A 22,684-nucleotide genomic window follows, 5' to 3' on the forward strand; every position below is an offset into this window, starting at 1 on the left:
TGCCATCTGTATATCTTCTTTGGTGAGTTGTATGCTCAGATCTTTTGCCATTTTTTGATCAGGTTGTTTTCTTATTGTTGAGTTTGGAGAGTTCTTTGTGTATTTTGACTAACGATCCTTTTTCAGATATATCTTTTGCAAATATTTTCTCCCAGTCCGTGGTCTTCTCATTATCTCGAAAGTATCTTTTGCAGGGTAGAAGTTTTTAATTTTAATGAAGTCCAATTGATCAATTATTTCTTTCAAGGACCGTGCTTTTGGTGTCGTATTTAAAAAGTCATCATCATACCCAAAGTCATCTAGATTTTCCCCTACCTTATGTTCTAGGGTCAAGTGTATTTTTAAAGCAAACACATGCCCAAAAGAGAGTATAGGGTCCACACTAGTCAGGTCAGCAAACAACTTTTATTCATCCTTTTGCCTCCAAAGAGTGGAACTCAGCCTGGTACATAGCAGGTAATCAATGTACGTTTATCTAGATGGATGAATGTACACGGCTTCTTTAGGCAGAATCTAAATTCCCACCAAGAACCGACATCTAACTTGCCTCTCTTTCCCACTCATTTTCCATTTTCCTGCGTGGCAGCCAGGGCTGCAGGAGCCCCTTCAATGCCTCCTCCACTCCTCCCTTGTTCGTGGCCGTTCAAGCTGCAGGTGGTAGCTTCCTCTGCTGGAGGCGGTGCCTGGACACCGGTGTCCCTCGCCCGGGACAGCCTTGCTGTCCAGGAAGGAAGAGTGAAGAGCACTAGGCGGCGAGCGCGAGGGACCCTGCAGGGTGGCCGGACAAGTTGGAGAGGCAGGGCGAGCAGCGGTGGAAGAGGGGCCCTCTGGGCTTGGTCAGCCCCGGCGGGAGTGGTGGCCAAGAGAGCGCCCACCTGTCCCCGGGCCTCGGCGCCAAGGTGGCCGCGCCGCCCGCGGCGGGGCTCCAGGATCCGCGCCGTTAGCGAGGGCGCCCGAGAGGGACAGCCGGCGCTGACCCTGCCGCCCTTCAGCCTCTGGGTTTTGCGCGTCCGAAGCTGGCAGCCTTTCCCTCCAGCTCCGGGTTTCCCAGCGGCGGCCCGAGCGGAGCCCGAGGCAGGCGGCGCCGCGAGCGCCGGGGCGGAGACCTGGCCGCCCCCTCCGCCGCTTACCTGTTGCACGCTTTTGCAGCGAGTCTCCAGTGGGCATGTTTCAGGTGGGCAGGTCCAGCATCCCCAAACCTGCCCCTCGGAGCCTGGAGGACCTGGACTCTGTGCAGCGCGTCCTCTTACACAGGTCGGTGCTGGGCCGGGGGGCTCAGGGAAAGACCGCCCTCCGTTCCCTGGGCTCGTCGCGAGGGGAGGGGCAACTTTTTCTCCGGGGATCTTGCGGGAAGAGTCTCATTTGGGATTCTCTTTGGTGCGGTGCTCGCCGTGGGAGGGGCGTTGGGACCTGCATCCCAGCCTTTCCAGAATCGGATGCTCGGGATCCCCCGGATCTCACTGCTGGGAGTCTGGCCCCACGCGGGGCCGGATTACCCACTCCCCTTCCAGAAAACACTTTCTAAAGAAGCGAGAAACAGTTAAGCAAAGCTATTCTTTAAACATTTCTAGACCTTCTCTAGGAAAGAGAGCTGAGAGTTTTGTTTGGACTTGGGTTGTGATTGGAGCTAGAACGAGCCACTTTTTAACAAATCTAAATTCTAACCGCCCCCCCCCCACCCAACACACAGACATAACACGCACGCGCGCGCGTCCACACACATTAACTACACAAAAGAAATTTGAGTTCGTCTAAGAAGGATGAGAAACCTAGCTTTCCGTAAACTGCTAGTGTATTAATTTACTGCTGGTACATTTGTCCAACCTTATACTTTATGCAAAACAGACTAACAAATATTAAATTCCATGGTAACGGTGATGAGTTTATAGACGAGAAAGAAATAAGAATCCATATGGAGGGCAAATTCTCTTTCTGTTTTAAGATTAAGAGAGGATGGATGAAATGCCAGGCAGTTAATGCTGCTTTAACTAGGAAAGCTGGCCTTCTAAGACCCAATATGAGAAAAAGTCTTTTAGAAATGTATCAGAAGTATCTCTTGGAATACATTTGTGGTGAGAAAGAGTAAGTGGCGCTTAGTAAATATCTGTCAGGGGGAGGTTTATGTGAGTTCTCTCATCTGTAAACGTTTCAAGTGACCCTTTCAAGTCTTTGTGCAAAACCATATGAGCTGTAGAAATCCTGTTCTGTTGGAAGTGTGAGTAAAAAAGAAAGACATTGTGCAAGGAAGAAATCGAGTCTCTTCGATTTAAAAGCTGTCTTCTGAGACCTCTTATTTTCCACAATTGGTTTCCTTCCCCGCTGCCCCCAAGAGAGACCCTGCCATATACAATAAAATATTGTCAAATGAGCAGCTAAAAGGGGATTCTACTAAATTCCCAAAGACAGTTCCCCCTGTGTTTGATAAAATTGCAGTCCAGAATTAATCCCCCGAAACATTAACTAGAAACTCGTTCACAGCATGACTTTGATAAAGCTGGGAGGGGTGTTTGTTTTAAATGCTTAAGACTCTGCTGTAAGAGAATTTCTTCCTGTTTGAAATACCAGGTGCCAAAAAATTCCAAACTGATTAACAGTACAGGGTTTCAGATCCAAAGCACAGACCTGTCTGAATGAACAAGGGCAAAAGGATATGTTTAACCTATAGTCATCGAGACTGAGATGATTATTTCGGAAGTGAGTAGTGCAATGTCTCTGGAATAAACCTGCTCAGGATATGAAAAGCTACATTATCTGAATTACAAATAACTGCTCCCACATGCTATAGGAACCAATGGAATCTGAAACTATAAATGTGTTTATATCATGGCTAACGGTTTAACATTAAATGAAAATCTTTTTATTTTTACAATGCATTATTTTTATGAGTGGTTATGTATTATTTTATGTTTCCAAACACTTATTTAAAAAATCTGAGACATCTATAGAGGTTTCTCTTTCATTTAATGAAGGTATATTTTCACATAAGCTCATATCTAATCAAATGTCTTTTGCTTGTGTATATAAATTTAGACAATGTAATAGAAATTAGACATATCAGATGACCTTTAAACCATACTCATCTACTCACCACAGTTCTCATTGACTAGTCTAGTGCATGGCCTATTTTGTTTTTATGTCAGTTTTACAAAATTTTAATGTTTTTCCTTCAAAGCATCTCGTAAGATATCCACAAAATTTTGGCAGTTGCTTTAAAGATATCAATAGCCTTGAGCCACAGAAAATTTATAGACAAGCGAAAATAACAGACTGTTACATCTTATTTTAAAGAATAAGTCTTCTGAGTGTTTGTTTTTTGATTACTTGTATATTTTCTGTTGCAAATACAGTTTTCAAAATGTAAAGCATTAAATTGCTGTGCTTTGAAAAAGATACTTCATCCAAACGAAATTGAAGGAAAGTTGCAAACTTTTCTCTGCATGAGATGTTAGCTTCAAAATATGTCAATATTAAAATAACAATAGCTCTGCAAAAAAATATTCAGCTATCCTGCTTTGTGATAAAAAGTTACATATAGATTGTCTGAGTCAGGGAAAAGTTTCAGTATTGTTTCTCAGTTACTTTTACTTAAGTAAATTAACATACATTTGTGTCATCCTGATTATAAGAAGTACCCAAATAATCATATTAGTGCTCATTAGTATTTTGCAAAGTTTTTTAAAAAAAATTTATGCATAAGCCTATTGCAATTTAGTCATTTCCTTGCAGTTCCATTTCTGTTGCATACTAGCTGTGTGATTTGGCAAGATTATTTAACTTGTCTATATTTTCCTGTTCTTTCTCTAATATAAGGGAATAATACCCACCTCACGGGGTGGTGAATTTTAGATGATACGTAAATGCTCTAAAATAAAGTTCTGTCAAATATAAAGGATTATGTTAACTATTCTAAAAAATTAAAACAAAACAAAAAGATAGCTATACCTAAAGGCTCTGAGAAAACTTAGCAAAGTGACTTTTGCTGGAATCCCAATGGCTATTTGGCTAGAGTGCTGATGTGTTCTGACGCCTAAGCCAGAAGAAAGAGTGAGCTAGAGATGAGTCTGAAAATGTTTGATGACCTAAATTCCATGCTTTTGCCAACATTAAAAATATGCATATTTAAAATACCACAAGTATCCAGAACTCTCAGGGGTAAAGTTGTGTTCCATTAAATAATATTCCCTATGAATACAATATCCTTTTAAACTCAAAAAGTGAAAATTAAATAATAAAATGAAAATTTTTGGAAATACACCATATAGCTCACACTGCTCTATTTCTTAAGGTATAAGATGTTAGATTTCAGGGGTTACCTATCTCATTTGGTTCTTAGCAACCCTGTATTCTAGGCGGGGATTATTATTGCTGTCTTCAGATGAGGAAACTGACTTTGTCCACCTTCTCTTGGTTATTAGTGCCAGAATCAGGATAAGAACTGGCTTCTCTGACCAGGGAATACACTTAGGGATTATCAAGCATTTTCACAGTTGTTATCAAATTACTGTAGGGTTTAACAATGCAATGATTTTTTTTTTTTTTTTAGGTGTTACTGAAGGCACTTGGCGCTCCTTTATAAGCTATAGGTTGGTTTTTTTTTTTTAAATTTTTGTGTCTTTGTTTTGTTTTCTACTTGTCTCTTCATCAGCAGATTGTCAACCATCAACAATTTCTGCTGCTGTTGTATTCCTGTCTTGAGGCCTCCCTTCTAGTTGGCAGCTACTGACCTATGGCAATAGAACAGTTCACCAAATTTGTTATAATTTGTAAATGAAAATATAAAATGAGGATAAGTAGGAGTAAATGAATTGGGCTTGGGCCTTGAGTTTTGTGCCATCTACTTTTTTGTTTACTTCTGGATTCTCATCTGTACTCATTATTCAAAGGGAGAATGCATGATCTTAGAACAAGTAAGTTCCATATACTTTTTACAGGTAATTCAGTTTTTATATAGGAAAATTAAAATTTTAGATCATAAGGCAATTCTATTAACATAGAATAGCTGAAATGTTATTCTTATATATTATGACTCAATCCCAAATTTTAAAAATTTCACCTTATGAAGTCTCTGTTTTTAAATTGCCATTTTGCTGGTCTACCAAGTTATTTATTTATGATTTAAAAAGTGATTGTGGCTGTCAATATTACCACATAGTTCATAAATTATTTCCATGTTCATAATTAAGGTGATATTAATTAACTCCTAACAAAACTCCATTACATGCATTTTCACCTTGCAGTTAAAAATTTTTTAATGGACATGACCTCCTGTGGCCCTCTTTTCAGTTACTTCTCATTGCTAGTTTCTATTACTACTAGGGAAAGAGTTCTTGAACCTGCTAAAGATACTAAATATTTAATTATGTTCTTATCTGGTGTATTTTATGTCAGAACTATATTGTTTGCCTAATTGAGATGGTAACCTACAGAAATAAGGACTTATTCTTTTCCTTTCTTCATCCTTTCCAATAAATCTAAGGTTGTTAAATATTAATTTAATTAGTACAAATATGATAATATAAGGTTAGAAATCTGATTAGCTAATACCACACCCTGAAAACTTAAGAATTTAAAATGATTGCTATTATTTCTTCTTTTGAGAAAGATCAAGCAAGATGGTGACTTTTGGGGAGGGAGGATTTTGTCCATTAAACTAACATATGGAAATAAATTAGCCAAGGAAATTGACATAACTCAGAGACATGTCTATTATGAAGGAACACTTGTTAAAAGATATACTTTTATGTGGCATTTCATGCTCCAGTTCAGTCTTATGTAAAATGAAAGACTGAAAAAAGAAAAGACCCAGTCATATCTTCCAGGAGCTCATCATTTGGTAGCAAAGATAGACATATTCCTAAATAATTTAGATATTAGGCAGACTGATACGTGTGTAACAGAACTTTATGGGATATATTTTGAGGGGAAGGTAGAAAGAGGAAATCTTACTGAGGTAGGAAAAGAGTCTGGGAAGGCTTCTTGGAAAAGGTGCTGTTTGAATTGGGTCTTGAAGAAAACTGTTGTATTTTGGATAAGTAGCATTTCACAGTGAGAGAATCGTCTGAGTAAATGATGTATCAAGTAGCTTAAGTTTTATTGACACTGTATGTGCTAGGTATTTTAAATGCATTAACTCATTGGACTACAAACAGTCCTTCAAATAGGTACCAATATCTGAATTCACAGATAAGGAAAGTGAAGCTTGGAAAGGTTGATTTGCTCAAGATTGTATAGACGGTGGTGTCTGGAGCAGGGAGAAATCTGTCTGCCAGGCACAAAATCAGGAGGTGGGACTGGGTTCCAGCCTATTCAGGAAATGGACAGTGGGCCTGTAGGTATGAAGCATAGAACTGAGGGGAGGCTTAGGGCAGTGTTTCCCAAGTTTGCCTTACTCTAGGGATTGCTGGGGGCACTTGTTTAAAATAAAGATTTCCAAGCCAACTCTTCTGGAGATTCTGATCCTGTTGAGGTAGGGCAGGGCCTTAAAAATCTGTATGTCTAACAAGCACCTGAGGTGATGTTTTGATCAGGCAAGCTGGGCACACTTGATTAACTTGATTAATGTATAGCAGGAAATAGGCATCTAACTCCCAATTGGTGCTGAATTTTTTGTAGAATTGGAAATTTTTTTTTAAAGAGACTACACAGTTTGGACTTTATTCTCTATTTAATGGTGTGGCATTGAATGTTTCTGAGCAGGGGATGAAATTGTCAGGGTTGGTGAATTTCCCCCCTCTGAACCTCTTTGAGTTCTTATGGCGAGACTAATTATAAAATCAACACAAGACCAGATTAACAGGAGAAAAACCAATTTAATACATGCACACAAGAGATCATTAAAAAATGATGCTCAGAGAGTGAACAGAGCAGGCAGTTTACATCTCTTTTTACACAAAGAAACAGTAAATTTGTGGGGATTTGACAGGACAAAGAAACTTAGGTTTGGGTGCTTATATAGTATGGAATTTAAGCAGAGTTTGGGTTTGGGGGAGTAAATTAGGAAAGAAGTAACAAGGTTTGTTTATACAGGCTTCTCAGCCCAGAAGTCCCTACCTCTGGTGATGAGGGTGCAGGGAGAGTACCTTTCACTTAGGAGATTTATTTCCTGCTTTCAGGGGTAAGAGAGAGAGGAGGGTCAAAATGCCCCTTTTTGCATCAGCTGCTTCTCAAGTAACTTTAATTCAAAATAATCAATATGCCATTGTGGCACATTTTGAGGTTGCTTGTCCTGGGCCCCAACATAATTATTAGATGCTTATAGAAAAAAATGGAGTGTTGTTTATGGGAAGAAAATGTGTCAGTTTTTTTGTTGTTAAAATTTAAAATCTTTTTTTTAACTTCCAATACGGTGCTATTAAAATGAGGAAAGTCTAACTTATTAAAGAGGTCCCTAAAACATTTCTTATTTTGGAATAGAATCTTAAGCAATTTTTAACATTTGAGATTGTGGTGAGAATAAGTATGTATGTTTTAATATGAAACATAATGTAACTATTATAGTGATTCCAACTTATTTTTATAATGTTGTTTCTCTGATTTTAAAAGTAATACTTTTTTTGGATTTCAATACTGATGGAAATATTTGTTTCCCTTCCTTCCTGGATCGACTCTCTTCAAACTTCTGACCCCATTACTTCCTCCATCACTTTCAGCTGGCAAAGTTGCCTTCTACTTAGCAGAAAAAATAAACACCGTCACAGGGAGACCGCCTCAGCTTCCTGACTGCAACTGGCAGGTCAGCATCCACCCCTGCACCTTCTCTGGGAACTAGTTTCAGGGAAGAGGTGTCAGCAAGGTCATATTCCTCTCTCTGTGCCTTGGGTACCATCCCTTCCTGCCACCTCAAGGACCTCCTTTGCCCTTTATCCCTTTATGTACTAGTCCCCTGTCCTCCAGTTTGAGTGATATGTGGACCTCTTTTAAGGAAAAAACTCTTGCGGGTTTCCAGGGACCACTTAAACTTTTTTATTATAATTTTAAATAAGCAGGTATAAGTTCTGTGCTTTTTAGCTGTTATATAAGATGAAAGCAATTTTATAACACTACAAATAAACTACAAAATAAAATTCAATAGCTGGTATACAATGTAAAAAAGCACATTTATAAATTAATAGAAATAAAACCATAAAACTTAGGTTATTCAGTTGTATGTAGTTTAAGGTCACAAATGAAACTAAGTTGCAGCTTGAAAGGTTAAACATTTGACTGCTACTGCTCAGAATCTTTGGAGTTTTTCGTGCCTAGATCGTTCTGGGCCAGGGAATGACGAATAATAACAAGATAAGTTAAGATTTCCTGTAGGAAATTTGCTGTGGCCCTACATGCCCTCGTTTGTTCTCCTTTGGCTATTCCATTAGAACTCTGTATTTATCATAATACTTAGCACTATAAGTTATAAATTGTCCCTTCACCTTTCATGACCATGGTAGCTTAAGTTGAATCCCCAGCACCCATCCATTTATATCATAAAATAACATTATATCCTTTTTTTACTTGCTGTAACAGGAACATTTCCCCCATGCATTACTCTTTGAAAACATTTCTATTAACATCATAATATTTATCATATTTTATATATGTGTATTTAACTTTTCTCCTGTTGAACATTTAGATTGCTTTCAGCTTTTCACTTTTACAAATTTTATAAATGTTATTTGCTCCTCTTATTTTCTAAGAATAGATCTCTAATAGTTGAATTACTGTGTCCTGAGTAGGAAATACAATTTAGTGGTTAATCACTTCACTTCTTGGTTGGCTTTGTTGCCTGCTAACCATGCGACCACTAACAAGATGAATAACCTCTCTAAGCTTCAGTTTCCCTATTTTAGTATAGGGATATTTACTTCATAGTCTGTGAATACTTAGCATAGTATATGAATAGAACAAGTAATTGGAGCAATGGCTGACTTTCATAAATGCTGGCTATTATTTTGTACTTGGAAAAAATACTTGTGGCTGGCCCAGTGGCACAGTGGTTAAGTGTGCACGGTCCGCTCTGGCGGCCTGGGGTTCGGCGGTTCAGATCCCGGGTGCGCACATGGCACCGATTGGCATGCCATGCTGTGGTAGGTGTCCCACGTGTAAAGTAGAGGAAGGTGAGCACGGATGTTAGCTCAGGGCCAGTCTTCCTCAGCAAAAAGTGGAGGATTGGCAGTAGTTAGCTCAGGGCTAATCTTCCTGAAAAAAACCCCAAACAAACTCCATGTAGGTATTCACAAATGACAGGTAAATTTACCTGTTTACACTTCCAACTTCAGTCTTGAGAACACTTCATCAAATTATAAAATTTTGAGTTAGAAAATGGATATGCAGTTGATTTCACAATACTGCCACCCACTTGAGGCACCTCTCTACAATATCTGCCGGGGAGAACTGTGAAAATGTTTGCACTTGGGAAACAGTAATAAAACCAAAGAAATAGTGGTGCGTATTTACATTACCTAAAAGCGTCCATTCCCTGCAGAGACGCAGAGGCCCTGAGGAAACACACAGGGGTCGTTTCCTTTAACCAAAGGGAAACCCAGGCTGAACGCCTCTAAGGCTTTGGACAGCTGTTAGGCGTGGAAACAAAGTGCAAACTGGAAGGAAAAGGGAAAAAAACAGTGACTCTCCGCCTGTTTTAATAAGTTACGCTGTTCCAAAGGAGTGCGCTTAGGAAAGCGGAAACCATGAAGTTCTAGGTACTTCCATTCCTCCGAAACGCCCTCCCAGAAATTTCTGCTCAGCGCCTCCTTTCAGTTATCCTAGTTCACTCGGGAAGCTTCTCCGTCTCCCTGGCAACCGAGCTGCCACCAATTGCAGCTAAGGACGGGTGGTCACGTGGCCTCTGCCGCTGCCCTAGCGGAAGCAACATGGCGGCTCCGGCGAGCCGTCGCTGCGAGGTTTGAATTACTCCGCTTGTAGCCGCTGCCTCCCTGATGATGGCGTCTCCGGTTTTGTGCGGCTCGCGTCAGAGCCCAGAGCGCTCTTCACAAGAAGATGAGGACTGTGATCCTGAAGATCGGGTCAGCGACTCGGGTTCTTACTCCTCTGCGAGTAGCGATTATGAGTAAGGTTCTCGAAGAGGGACAATTAAATCCATCTCTTCAATTCAGGGTGTACACGTGGGCTGGGGAGACTGCAAGAGTGTTGGCGTGGTTAGGGTTGACTGAGGTTCTATAAAAAATGAGATTGATTTGCGCCACGTTTCGATTGTGTGATATCGTGAGACTAAATGACGGTGCCATTTTTTGCTACTGTAGGGTTTTTATTCTTCTCAGATGACGGAGCTCGCCTCTTTGTGGTGTGTTCTATAATATGCGAGGGTGTATCTGTTAGAGTTCCTCAAACTGTTCTATCGCAGTGGTTTCTTGCTTCTCTCGTGTCATGATCTTTGTGATTTTAACCTCATTACTCTTAGGACACCCTACATGTTTTCTAAGTTAGCTTTTTAAATTATGTAGATTTTTTTCCTTGTTGTAAAAATGAAGAGATATATAAATCCACCGATAGTCTCACCGTCGAGGACAGCCTCTCAGCATTTTTGGGTATTTCTGCTGTACTTTCCTCTACATCCTCATGGTTTTCCTGTTTTATATTTTATGTCATAATGTAATTTTTAAAATACAGAATATCTAAGTGTTATTTTCCACTTTTTTTATCCTTAATAATAATGAAAAAGTTTTGATTCACAGTACTCAATGCTACTTCGATTTTGAAGGAATTATCCCTTACTGCTATGATTTAAGAACTTTTTGGAAAAGTTGATTAGTGGTAGCTTGAAATGACTAGCAGTGAAAAGGTTCAGGTGCCAAAACATCAACCAACCCCACAGTGGACTGCCATATATAGTCAGTTTTAGGGTGACATTTTATCTGTATTTAGGAATAACACAAGTAGTTAATGTGTATTTAGAAGTAACAGTCACTTGGCAATTATTTTCACCTATAGATATGTAAAACATTTTTATCATCTTTAAAAGCATCAGGAAAACCATCACTAATGGCTGCTTACTATAGGGGCTTAATGAGGACAGGTTATATTCTTGAAGACTTCAACAAATTTAAGAAATCTTAAAATATCAAATATTTATGTAATCTAGGTCATTTAAAAATAATTACAAAATTCATGGATATCAAGCAAGGCTGCTGGAAGGAAGTATGGATTCTGTGGAACCTTATTTGGTTTTGCTGTGGAAGCCATTGATAGTGTGAGACTCAACTCTTGGTCTCTGTCCATCTTAGAATCACACACTTTTAGCCCAGAGAGAATCTGTAATTTGCCCATAGTCACAGCTGAGTGTTGTCAGTGTAGCAATTTAGACCTGATTTCACATGGGACGCCCTGATTTTGGTGCTGGGAAGTTCAATGAGCTAGCTGCAGAGTCACCAATGCAAGAGGTGGCCTTCCCAGCTTGGACAGGACCAAAGGCATAGGGATATGATCCTAATCTTTCTCGTCAAAGCTAAGAGATATGAATTGCCTTTTGTCTTTCATCGCCTAAGTGAAGGTTATTAAGGAAGTTATGCTACTTATTGATTCTCATACAGTATCCTGAACTTTCAGGGTGCTGGGTAGTTAATTATCTGCATATTCTTTCTGGGAATTATCGTTGTTTCATACATGTTTTGTAACTGGAAATCAGTTTGAGCTGCATGTGATTATCAATACAGAATTATAAGTTTATAGTTTTTAAGATAAAATTACTTTAGCGTACATTGCAGTGAAGCACATTTAATAGGTATATTTAACATTTATTATATAAGAGGAAAATTTTAGATTAGTGCAGTACATCTTAACCTGGCCCGTTGGCAGGTCCCTGGGGAAGCTTCAGAAGTAAGACTGGTGAGTAGCTTGGGTTGAGGGAACCAATGACGAGTTTCAGTATTGAAATAACAGAAATCATACATTTATTTGCAGTAGTGCCACATTGTTTTGCTTTGGTTTGCAGTGCTCCAACTCATGAGCAGCTTTGGTTAGTTCATGTTGGCCAGAGTTATCAATTTTATGACTTAGGTTTTTGATTTTTTCAAAGTGAATTTTTTGTTGTTACTGTTTTAAAACCTTGACTGTTAGAAAGAAAAGAGATACTTTTAAGAGAGAATTTAGCTGTAAAAAGCTAAGAACTTCCACTGAAAGCATGACTGGAGAAGAAGGGAAATATATCCTTTAAATTTTTTTCTGGGATTTTTTAACAGCTTTATTGAAGTATAATTGACATAGAATTAACTGAATGTATTTAAATTGTGCACTTTGATAAGTTTTGACATGTATACATCTGTCAAGAGAATGAACATATCCATCTCGTCCAGAAGTCTCCCCATGTGCCTCCCTAAGATTGTTCATGCCCCCCCTTTACTCCTTACAACCACTTATCTGCTTTCTGTCATTATAGATGAGTTTTATTCTCTAGAGTTTTATAAAAATGGAATCATACAGTATGGACCCTCTTTTTTTGTATGGCGTCTTTACTCAGCATAATTATTTTGAGACTCATCCATGTTGTTGCCTGTATGTCGTTCATTCTTTTTTATTTCTGAATAGGATTCCATTGTATGAATATACCAAGATTTATCTTTTTCTTGGGTTTTAATATGAGAACATACTACCTGAAGAATCAAAACATTGCATTCAGTCATGATGCCATTGTTAACATCCAATTTAGGGTAATTGCCTTCTCCCTCTCCTGCTGTGAACGATGACTTTTTTCCTTTTTTCTTTTTTGCTGAGAAAGATTCACCCTGAGCTAACATCCACTGCCAATCTTCCTCTTTTTGTATGTGAGCTGCTGCCATAGCATGGCGACTGACAGATGAGTGGTGTAGGTCAACACCCGGGAACCAAACCCGGGCTGTCAAAGCAGAGTGTGTCGAACTTAACCACTAGGCCACCAGAGCTGGCCCTCATTTTACTTTTAATTTAATTTTTCTTTTATCAAATGTTATAGATTAAAAAGTCAAATAGTATGTAACTACGTTTATGATGAGAAATGGTAGTTCTCTGCTACCATCTTTGTCCACTTCCAGCTCAGCATATTTGAAGAGAACTCATTATCTTCATTGGTCCTCCTCTGGTGTTGCCCATCTTATTTACTGACATCACTCTCTCTTTGCTCATGTCTTCCTATCTAGTAAGTGTCCAATCCTGGAGACTTCCTTTTCTGATATCCACCCCTCCTTCTTCTCTTCTCCCTTCTCACAGGCACTGCCTTACCTAAAGGGCTTGCCTCTCCCATACACCAGTGAAGTAGCCTTCTAGAAGCCTCTAATTTCTCCCATTTCCAGTCTTTCTTCCATAGAGCTAACAGAGTTTGCTTTCTAAAGCACAGTTGTAAATCATTTTCCTTTTAGAGAACCTACTACAAGAAGATATAACTTGGCAGTTTGGATTAAAAATAGAATAAACACATGCATGAATATTACCAGTGAAGCTAACTAAAATGAAGCAGATATCCATGTGCTTAACTAGGTCTTCCTTATGATCAGGAAGAGATGGCTGAAATTAAAACCTAACAGCAATATGTCAGGCTTGATCGCTGATGATTGTATTGTTCAAATAATTCAACCACTTCAGTTACTAATGGAATTCAGTTATTAATGGAATTTCTTTATAAGGTTGCCTGAAATAACAGACTTTTGAAAATGAGACTAATTCTGATAGTATCAATACCGCATTTTCAATGTCAATATAGTTTTTTCCACAGATGGTTATGGAGGCATCCTGGTGCAGTGTAATGAGTACTGGATTAAGAGTAGAGGTTGGACAACCTATGTTCTAGTCATCCCTGCCACTAACCGTGTGGCCTTAGATGTGTCACATAGCTTCTGTGAGCATCAGTTTTCACATGTTAAAATGAGAATGAAACTGCTCACTCAACTCTGAAGTTTGTTGACTGAGAGAATGTTTGCTGAAATCCTAGGAATGGGAACATCGTGACTAGTTGATGAGGTAGTTGATGATGAGATATTGACAGGAAGACAGGAGGTTGACGTTGGAGGTGACATGTATTTTATTTGGAGGAGGGTTAATCCAAAATGAATTTAATTTCCTCATTTTTTCCCCCAGCTTTGTTGAAGCATAATTAACCTATAAAAATTGTATATATTTAAGGCATACAATCTGATGATTTGATATATGCTTACATTAGTAGATTCTCTAAGAGGAATGCACATGCTGTTTTACAAGTCTATTTTGCTTGTCTGAAAGTGTTAACTTTTTTATTTCATCAAATTTTGCCTAGTCTTGAAGGATTCAAAATTAGAGGAATTTTTGGTTATAACTTATTGTTTTACAGGATGACTCTTATAATGGAGTTTTCTCATCCTTCTCAGAGGTTTCACAACTTGCTCCATCTTGAAGGGATGTATTCTAAGGGGCAGATGTGGCTAAAGAGAAAACTAAAAGCTGAGCGTGCAAACCTTCTTTCAACCTCTGGTGTCTAACTTAGACCTTCCATTTCCTCTTTGGAAATGAAATCTTGTGTAGATGACCTAGGAAAGTCATGCTTTTCTTTAACATGAAACTATCTTCCTGGTATTGAGAAACTTATGGGCCTTCATCTATTCTGACTTCTATTTTACAGTTTAAAACATTAGGATAATTGCATTAGGGCAGTGAAACTACTCTTGTGTGGTACTATTATGATGGATGACACCTGTCATTATACATCTGTCCAAACCTGTAGAATGTACAACACCAAGAGTGAACTGTAATGTAATCTATGGATTTTGGGTGATTATGATGTGTCAGTACAAATTCATTGATTGTAACAAATGTATCGGTCTAGTGGGAGATATTGGTAATAGAGGAGGCTATGCATGTGGGGTGCAGGGAATATACGGGAAATCTCTGTACTTTCCACTCATTTCTGCTTTGAACCTAAAACTGCTCTAAAAATTAAAGTCTACTAAATCATTTTTCCACTCTGCTCAAAAGGTTGGTGGCCTGCCAAATAAATTCTAGATTCCTTAGTATGATTTTAAAGTTCTTTTAGAGCTACCCGTAGCTTTTCTCATCTCATCTTAATGATCCTCCTTTTTTAAGCCACCAGTGTTCCTACTTGTCTAACCTGGGCTGCTATTTAAAAAATAGCATAGACTGAGTGACTTATAAACAACAGAAATTTTTCTGGAGATTGGAAGTCCAAGATCAGGGTGCCAGCATGGTCAGGTTCTGATAAGGACCCTCTTCCAGGTTGCAGACTGCTGACTTCTCATTGTATCCTTGCATGGCAGAGAAGAGGGAGGAGAAGCAAGCTTTCTCCTGAATCTCATGAGGGCGCTAATCTCATTTGTGAAGGCTCCACCTTCATGATCTCATCTGATCCTAATTGCTTCCCAAAGGCCCCACCTCCTAATATATCACATTGGGTGGTAGGGTTTCAACATATAAATTTGGAGGGACACAACATTCAGTGCGTAACACTACTACACTGACATATCGACCTATTCTCATACCTACCATATACTTTCACACCTACATTTTTGCGTAGTTTGTTCTCTCTGCTTGAAACACCCTTTCTTTCTATCTCTACTTTTCAGAATCATTCAATGTCCCACTTAAGTGCCATCTTCTCCTAGAACCTTTGTTGGTCTGTCTGAGACTCCACCCTCCTGCAGCAGTTTTTATTCCTCACTTTTGGCACTTGTATTTCAGCAAGGTGATGAGCTCTCTGTCCATCTGACATCTGTAGAAGTACCATAAAGCCCTATCACAAAACGTTTTGCTGGTCTATGATTTTGATTCTGCCAGGGTTAGATTGTATCCCTAACTTAGTGATGTGCAGACATGGCCCATTTCGGGAAGAGTTAGGGTTAGGGAATGTGGTCTGGGAATGGAGTCATTATTAGCATTGTTCCAATGGAGATGTGTTCCTCATGTAAAAATTTATTTCATGCAATGAATACACAATAGTTCACCAGCTGGTCCCTTCCTCTTCTCTGATGTGCTTTACATTTGTTCCAGTGGTGACAGCCTACAAAGAACATCAGCCTATCCCAAGTTCCCTACCTCCTCAAGCTGCTATAAGATGTAGCATAGATTTTAACCATTAAAATCATGGTTTTCTCTTTTTCTGTGTGAGGAAGATTGGCCCTGAGCTAACGTCTATTGCCAAGCCTCCTCTTTTTGCTTGAGGAAGATTGGCACTGAGCTAACATCTGTGCCAATCTTCCTCTGTCTTATGTGGGATGCCACCACAGCATGGCTTGACAAGTGGTGGTCTGTGCCCAGGATCTGAACCTGCAAACCACCAACTGCCGAAGTGTAGCGTGCAAATTAGATATTGCTGGTAGACAGAGCAGAGAAAAGAAAATACAGGACAGCGTTAGGCAGACTGGTACTTTCTGAACAAGGACCAGATAGACTCCATATTAACTTGTCATGGTGTTTTTATTGTGTATGGTTTTTCTCTGTTCCTAGAATTGTCCTGCTCTGCCTATTGGCACCATGTAACTACGTGTGTTGGCCACTTTGGTAAAGCATATTGTGCTTTGCCCACTAAAAAGAAAAGCAAAGGCATAATGTAACAGGTTCAGAGTAGTCGCAAAAGTTTGTTTTCCTTAAGTAAATGTACCAGGAGGGCTGGCTATTTCCTAATTTTTTTCGTGTCACGGTGGTTAAGGTAATCGTGATACTGTTTCAGTTGATGAAAAATGCTGACATTAATGCAAATAAAGACCTGAGAGATTTGATAACTTAGAAGAAAAAAAAGATTTAGTATCAACATAGAATTCTTGAATACGTCAGGAATTGAGAAACTTATTGGCATTATCTGAAGTTCATTTTCTTTAACATATTTATGTTATGACATGTTATGTTATATGTAAGCGAACATGCTTATTTGAAAATTAGCAAGTCTTTCTTTGGGAAGAATGACTGTTCATGTTCATCACATCAGTTAGGGTCTTTAAAAGCCAATTAAAGTGCCCTCAAACTTTGCAAGCAGAACATACAGTTATTCCTGTTTAGAGCAAAGTAGAGTAAACAAAACAATCTCACTGAAAGGCGTTTACACAATGACAGCTTTGCAGCTTGCACCATGGGATCTCAGAAAAGAGATGAAAAATATTTATATTAATACTGATTAACGTGACCCATGTCTTACAAAAATCTGAATGAAAACTGCTAGATTTAATTCCTTTTTAAAAAGAAACCTTATTTTTGAATAATAAGTTGCAAAGATAGTACACACAGTTGCCATATATCCTTCACCCAGTAGCCCCTGATGTTAACATCTTACTGTGGTACATTCGTCAGAACCAAGACATTAACATCATCAGTACTGTTCACTAAACTCCAGACTTTACTTGGATTTCACTGTTCCTTTACTTATGCCCTTTTTCTGTTCCAGGACCAGATCCAGGATATCACATTGCATTTAGTCGTCAGGTCTTCTCAGTCTCCTCTGGTCTGTGACATTTCTCAGTCCTTCCTTGTTTCTCATAACCTCAGTCCCTTGGTTAAGGTAATTCTGCCAGGTTTCTTCACCGTGAAGTTACTGTTTTTCACTTTCCATACCCTGTTCTCTGGAAGCATGTCACTAAGTCCAGTCCACGCTCAAGGGGAGGAGAAGTTAAGCTACATCTCCTGGAGTGTGGAGTATCTACATATAATATAATTTCTTTAATTTTGTTATTAATGAATAATTGTAATGAAAGGTTGGGGTTTTGTTTTGTTTTGTTGTTGTTTTTAATACACCCTCTTCCTTCTAGTAGAACTAGTTTGAGTGCGGTCTTTACAACTCTGTTAAACTTTCTAACACATTAATAAGCTATGTTCTTGATGCTTAGCTAAATAGGAATCAATCACTTGAGTAGGAGTAAGGAAACTTCTGGCGATACTGAACTGTGGGGACCTTAATGGCACCGTCTAGTTTTGTTTCTAATGTCACCAGCACTTAGCCTGGAACCTAGCAAGTAGAGGTCATTGGAGACATCTTCATTTATTTCCAGGGGTTGGAAAAGTGCAGAAGTGCAAGAGCTGTATCTAATAAAGGTGTAAGTTTCTCTACAGTTTCGACTCTGGGGCAAGAGGAAGGGAACTGACGTTTATTTGGCATTCACCATGCCAGGCACATTATTTTATTTGCTGTTGATAACAGCTTTGTGAGGTAGCTATAATCTGTTTTCTAGAAGAGGAAAACTGAAGCTTAGACAGGTAAAAATCTCAATGGAACAGAATTTGAACCGAGGTCTTTGTGACTTCTTGGTTCATTTTCTTTTCTCTTCCATGTCGCCTTCTTTTGCAGAGTCTCTTATGTTCATTTCCTATCTTTATTCCTGTCTTTCCTTTCTTTTAATTTCTTCCTCTTTTTTAAAAAAATTTCTTCTTTCCCTTAAAGTGAAGTGTTTTTTAAATCTAGGTTAAGAAAATGGGTCTCATTCATTGCTGGTAGAATTGGTAGAGTCTTTTGGGTGAAGATGCATATATACACATACATATAAGGATGGTAACTATCGTTGTCTATAGGGGTGAAAAAGTAGTGAACGCAGTTTATCAGTAGGTGAGTGACCAAATGAGCTATATATATATATATATATATATATATATACACACACACACACACACATACACACACTGTGATTTTCCAAAACAGTGACAAAATAACCCTATGTATGTTTTTATATGATTATAAGAACATAGATTTTTAACATGATTTATGTCAGTGAAAGGTAGGAACAGAAGATGACATGTATGGTAGTTATGTTCCCATTTATGTAAAATGAATCTGTGTATATGTATACATAAAAGGATGCATGAAAGTACAGTCACCAACTAGAAATCTAGTCAACATTAATTCCTTCCTCTCTCTCATCATCTCATCTAATCAATCTCAATATCCTGGTGATTTTCAAGCACCTCTCAAATGTTTTTCCTACTTTCCTTTCTTCTACCATTGCCTTACTTATCATCTTTGCCTTAACCACTGAAACAGCCCCCTAACTGGCCTCTTGTCTTGAGTCCTGTCCTCTTCAAGTCCTTCTTCCATTTTCTTGTCAGAGTAGATCTATCCAAGAATATCTGACATGTAACCTAAACTCTTCATTGATGCCCCCTTACCTACACTACAAAATCCAAACTCTTTGCCATGGCCTAAAAGGCCTTGCAAAATTAAGACTTGACTATTTCAGTCATTTACCACCTCACGAAGTATGCTGTAGCAACAGCAGACTGGCTTTAGTTGTCGACATAGGTCGTGGAGACTGTCCCTCAGGCCTTTGCTTATGCTGCTACTTCTGTTTGGAATTCTCTTCTCTTTCTCTTCAGCTCCCCAGGCCCCCTCTCCAGCCACTTATTCTTTTAAAACTCGCTTCTGGGGTCTCCTCCACCAGAAAGCCTCCCTTGACCTCACCTTTACCCAGGCTAAGCTAGGTGACCTCTCTGGTACTTACCATATGTATTGCCATGAATTCTTTCTCAGTTTCTCTTCCCCCCATTCCAAGGGATGGAACCGATGTTTTTATCATTGTAATTCTAGTACTTAGCACAGTACTTGGCACTGTTGATTTGCTCCCCAATGAATGGCCCCTCCATGGCCCCCAACATGAATGAATCTTTAAATCATAACCAAAAATTGGGTTTACCTTCAAATTTTAGAGAATGAGATGAACCATCTTTATATTTAGCAGAGGGGAAAAATGTTTCTTTGGAGTCTCATATCTCTAATAACATGCCAGATTAAAAGGGTGAGATTATAAAGCAAATAAATTTCATTCATTGTTTAAATTGATGCATATCTTTGTAAATAATGTGTATAATCATGGTGTTTACATTGTGCCATTTTAAATTATGGTGCATGTTGTTATGAAAATGAAGAAAGGAAGCCTCATTTAAAAGGGAGTCAGGAAGCCCTGAGGAGAGTATACTCATGCAAGTACCCCTCCACAAAGGAGGACATCTTTTCACCTGGGAACTTCATCTTCTGGTTTTAAGTAAAAGAAGGAAGACCCCTCCCCGCCCAGCAGCAGCGCACTGATCGCCGCTTGCAGCCCTTGGGAAATCACCGCAGCCTCACACTCTTGTTCTTCTCCAATAAACTTTTTTCCAAAACAACTCTCTGCAGTTTCCTCCTAAAACCCAATAACAGCTGACCTTCCCTTTGTCTCTTCCGACTGGCCTATGATTCACCATAGCTTGCTTGCCCTAAGTTGCAATTCCTCCGCTATTCCTGAGTAACCTCAATTTTGCTTTTATAATTTGTCAATTATTTTTTTTAAGGTTGTCATTACCTAAATTTTTTATGGTGGCGACACAGTTGTTTAGACTCTCCACAGTAGAACTGCAGGGTTCTTGAATACTGATTTCTGTGAGTACAGGTAGTTCTGGTTGAAACAAGTGGTATATTATTAATAACCTGCTGTAAGTGGTGCTCACTGCCTAAAATGATGCCACCCACTGGGAGCCAACAAGTGCCAAAGAAATAATAGTTTTGATATTTGGGGCTAGTTATGCCTTTCTTTTTAAACCATTTATATGTATTTGAAAATTCTGTATTAATTATCAACCACAGACCAGGGTGTTGATTAGTTTCAGAGTTCAGTAATAGAATAGTGCATTTTTTGGATTAATTTTCACAGAATTTAGATGGAAACATTTGACTTTTAAGTTTAAAGAACCAGGGTTGCTAATGAACACTGCAGAAAACAGAAATGTCTTCTATCTGATTGAATGATTAGAACACAAATTATACCCTTTCATGCCAGGATATTACAGCTCATGTTTCTGAAAAGACTCTCTCCAAATGTTACTTTTTCCACTGTAACCAGTTTTGCTTTAAATAATAGCAGTTTGAAAGGTAAACTGTTCATAACATTAAACAGGGTAGAGCTTGTGATTACATTTGTTACCTTAAGATGCGTATTTTTGTTTTTAAGGCTGTTTCAATCATTTTAATAGCAATGATTTTGTTTTTTTCAATGGCCTACTTCCCAGTTAAAAGTTTTTTTTACAATCACATGGTGAATTATGTAATATGTGGTTTACTTTTCCTACTACAATTATTCATAAAAAGGAGTATTACGGAAATTATAGGCTGTAGAAGTGATCATTATTAACTGTGGTTATAAACTGATTGTTTTCAGCAAAGATTTTAGTTCATGCCAAGGTGAATGTTTCTCTTTTGAAAATTTGTTATATAAACTAAGTCTATTAATGCTAGTAGGCTTTAGCTTTCGTTTTAACATGACAGCCATGTTGAATAATTTCTATGCAAATAGGATGTTTTTGTGTACAGTTTCCAAATAGCTTACATCTGTGGATATAATGCATAATCGGCTACTAATGTGAATTATTGTCCAGTGAAAAGTCTGAAGTGAACAATAATTACACGGGGCTAAATTAAATGAAAAAAAATTAGATTCTAGAGCAGGGCCATCTTTTGTTTTATTTATTTTCTTTTCTATCTCTAGCTTTCTTGATTCCTTCTCCTCCGAGTTCTTCAAGGCTCTACAAAAAGCATCCTACAGGAAATGATGCTTACAATAAATTAGAAGCAGCAAGGAGACTCTGAAATAATCAGAGAACTTTCACCCGCTCCCACCTCCCTGAACCCCAGCCCCCCACCCTCACTCCGCTGCCAGAAAGACATAACTGTTTTTCTTATGTTTGGCTGCTATTCAGACTCTTTTCTCTTTTTCATAGTGACCTCGAGCCTGAATGGCTGGACAGTGTGCAGAAAAATGGAGAGCTGTTTTACCTCGAATTGAGTGAGGATGAAGAAGAGAGCCTCCTTCCTGAGACGCCTACTGTGAACCACGTCAGGTTCAGTGAAAATGAGATTATTATTGAAGAGGATGATTACAAAGAAGGAAGAAAGTATGAACCCAAACTCAAGCGGTTTACCAAAATTTTAAAAAGTAAAAGACTTTTACCCAAGCGCTACAATAAAAAAAATAGCAACAACAGTGGCCCAGTGTCCATTCTAAAGCATCAGTCCAATCAGAAAACAGGAGTCATTGTCCAACAGCGGTACAAAGACATAAATGTTTATGTAAACCCCAAAAAGCTAACTGTCACCAAAGCTAAAGAGCAGCTCAAGCTTTTGGAGGTACTGGTTGGGATTATCCATCAGACCAAGTGGAGCTGGAGAAGAAGTGGAAGACAGGGCGGTGGAGAGAGGCTCGTGGTCCACGGCCTGCTGCCGGGAGGATCTGCTATGAAGAGTGGTCAGATACTCATTGGTAAGTACTACTGGCTAACAACAGTCCTTGTTTGTGGAGATAACGTGATTAATGATGCCTTGTCAGAGACGTGATGAAAACAGAATTATAGCCAGAGTCTCAAGAGATTAAGGACTTCTTGGTGATATTTGGAACAGTAGTGAAATTGTTAAGGATGGTTTCCTGCAAGGCACAGTATTCTTTTTTTTTTTTAAGTTTTTATTTTATTATTTTTTTTTTTTTCCTTTTTCTCCCCAAAGCCCCCCAGTACGTAGTTGTGTATTCTTCGTTGTGGGTTCTTCTAGTTGTGGCATGTGGGACGCTGCCTCAGCGTGGTCCGATGAGCAGTGCCATGTCCGTGCCCAGGACTCGAACCAACGAAACACTGGGCCGCCTGCAGCGGAGCGCGTGAACTCAACCACTCGGCCACGGGGCCAGCCCCAAGGCACAGTATTCTTAAAATAAGCTCTTTGGTGCATTGAATATGTGTCTGCCTTGTTTAGGCCAGGGAGTAGCTTAACTAATTTTCGAGTTTTGAATTATATAATTTT

The 22,684-nt window shown here is 38.9% G+C and overlaps 1 protein-coding gene across 6 annotated transcripts in view; it reads left to right on the plus strand.

The window, feature by feature from the left end:
• Nucleotides 1–695: 695 nt before the first annotated feature.
• Nucleotides 696–22,684, plus strand: part of INTU (inturned planar cell polarity protein) — an 81,817-nt gene continuing 59,828 nt past the window's right edge. For 4 of the 6 annotated variants that reach the window (XM_070504727.1, XM_014839203.3, XM_070504726.1 and 1 more), the window contains exons 1-2: nucleotides 9,815–10,045; nucleotides 21,616–22,154. In XM_070504727.1, coding sequence (XP_070360828.1) covers nucleotides 9,915–10,045; nucleotides 21,616–22,154 — 670 coding nt within the window. In that variant the 5' untranslated portion in view covers nucleotides 9,815–9,914. Of the gene's footprint in view, nucleotides 1,255–9,814; nucleotides 10,046–21,615; nucleotides 22,155–22,684 lie in introns of those variants that run through there. The other 2 variants (XM_070504725.1, XM_070504728.1) reach the window with 2 other exon arrangements.

The sequence above is a fragment of the Equus asinus genome, chromosome 3 (genome assembly GCF_041296235.1).
Source record: "Equus asinus isolate D_3611 breed Donkey chromosome 3, EquAss-T2T_v2, whole genome shotgun sequence".
In the NCBI taxonomy this organism is placed as follows: Eukaryota; Metazoa; Chordata; class Mammalia; order Perissodactyla; family Equidae; genus Equus; species Equus asinus.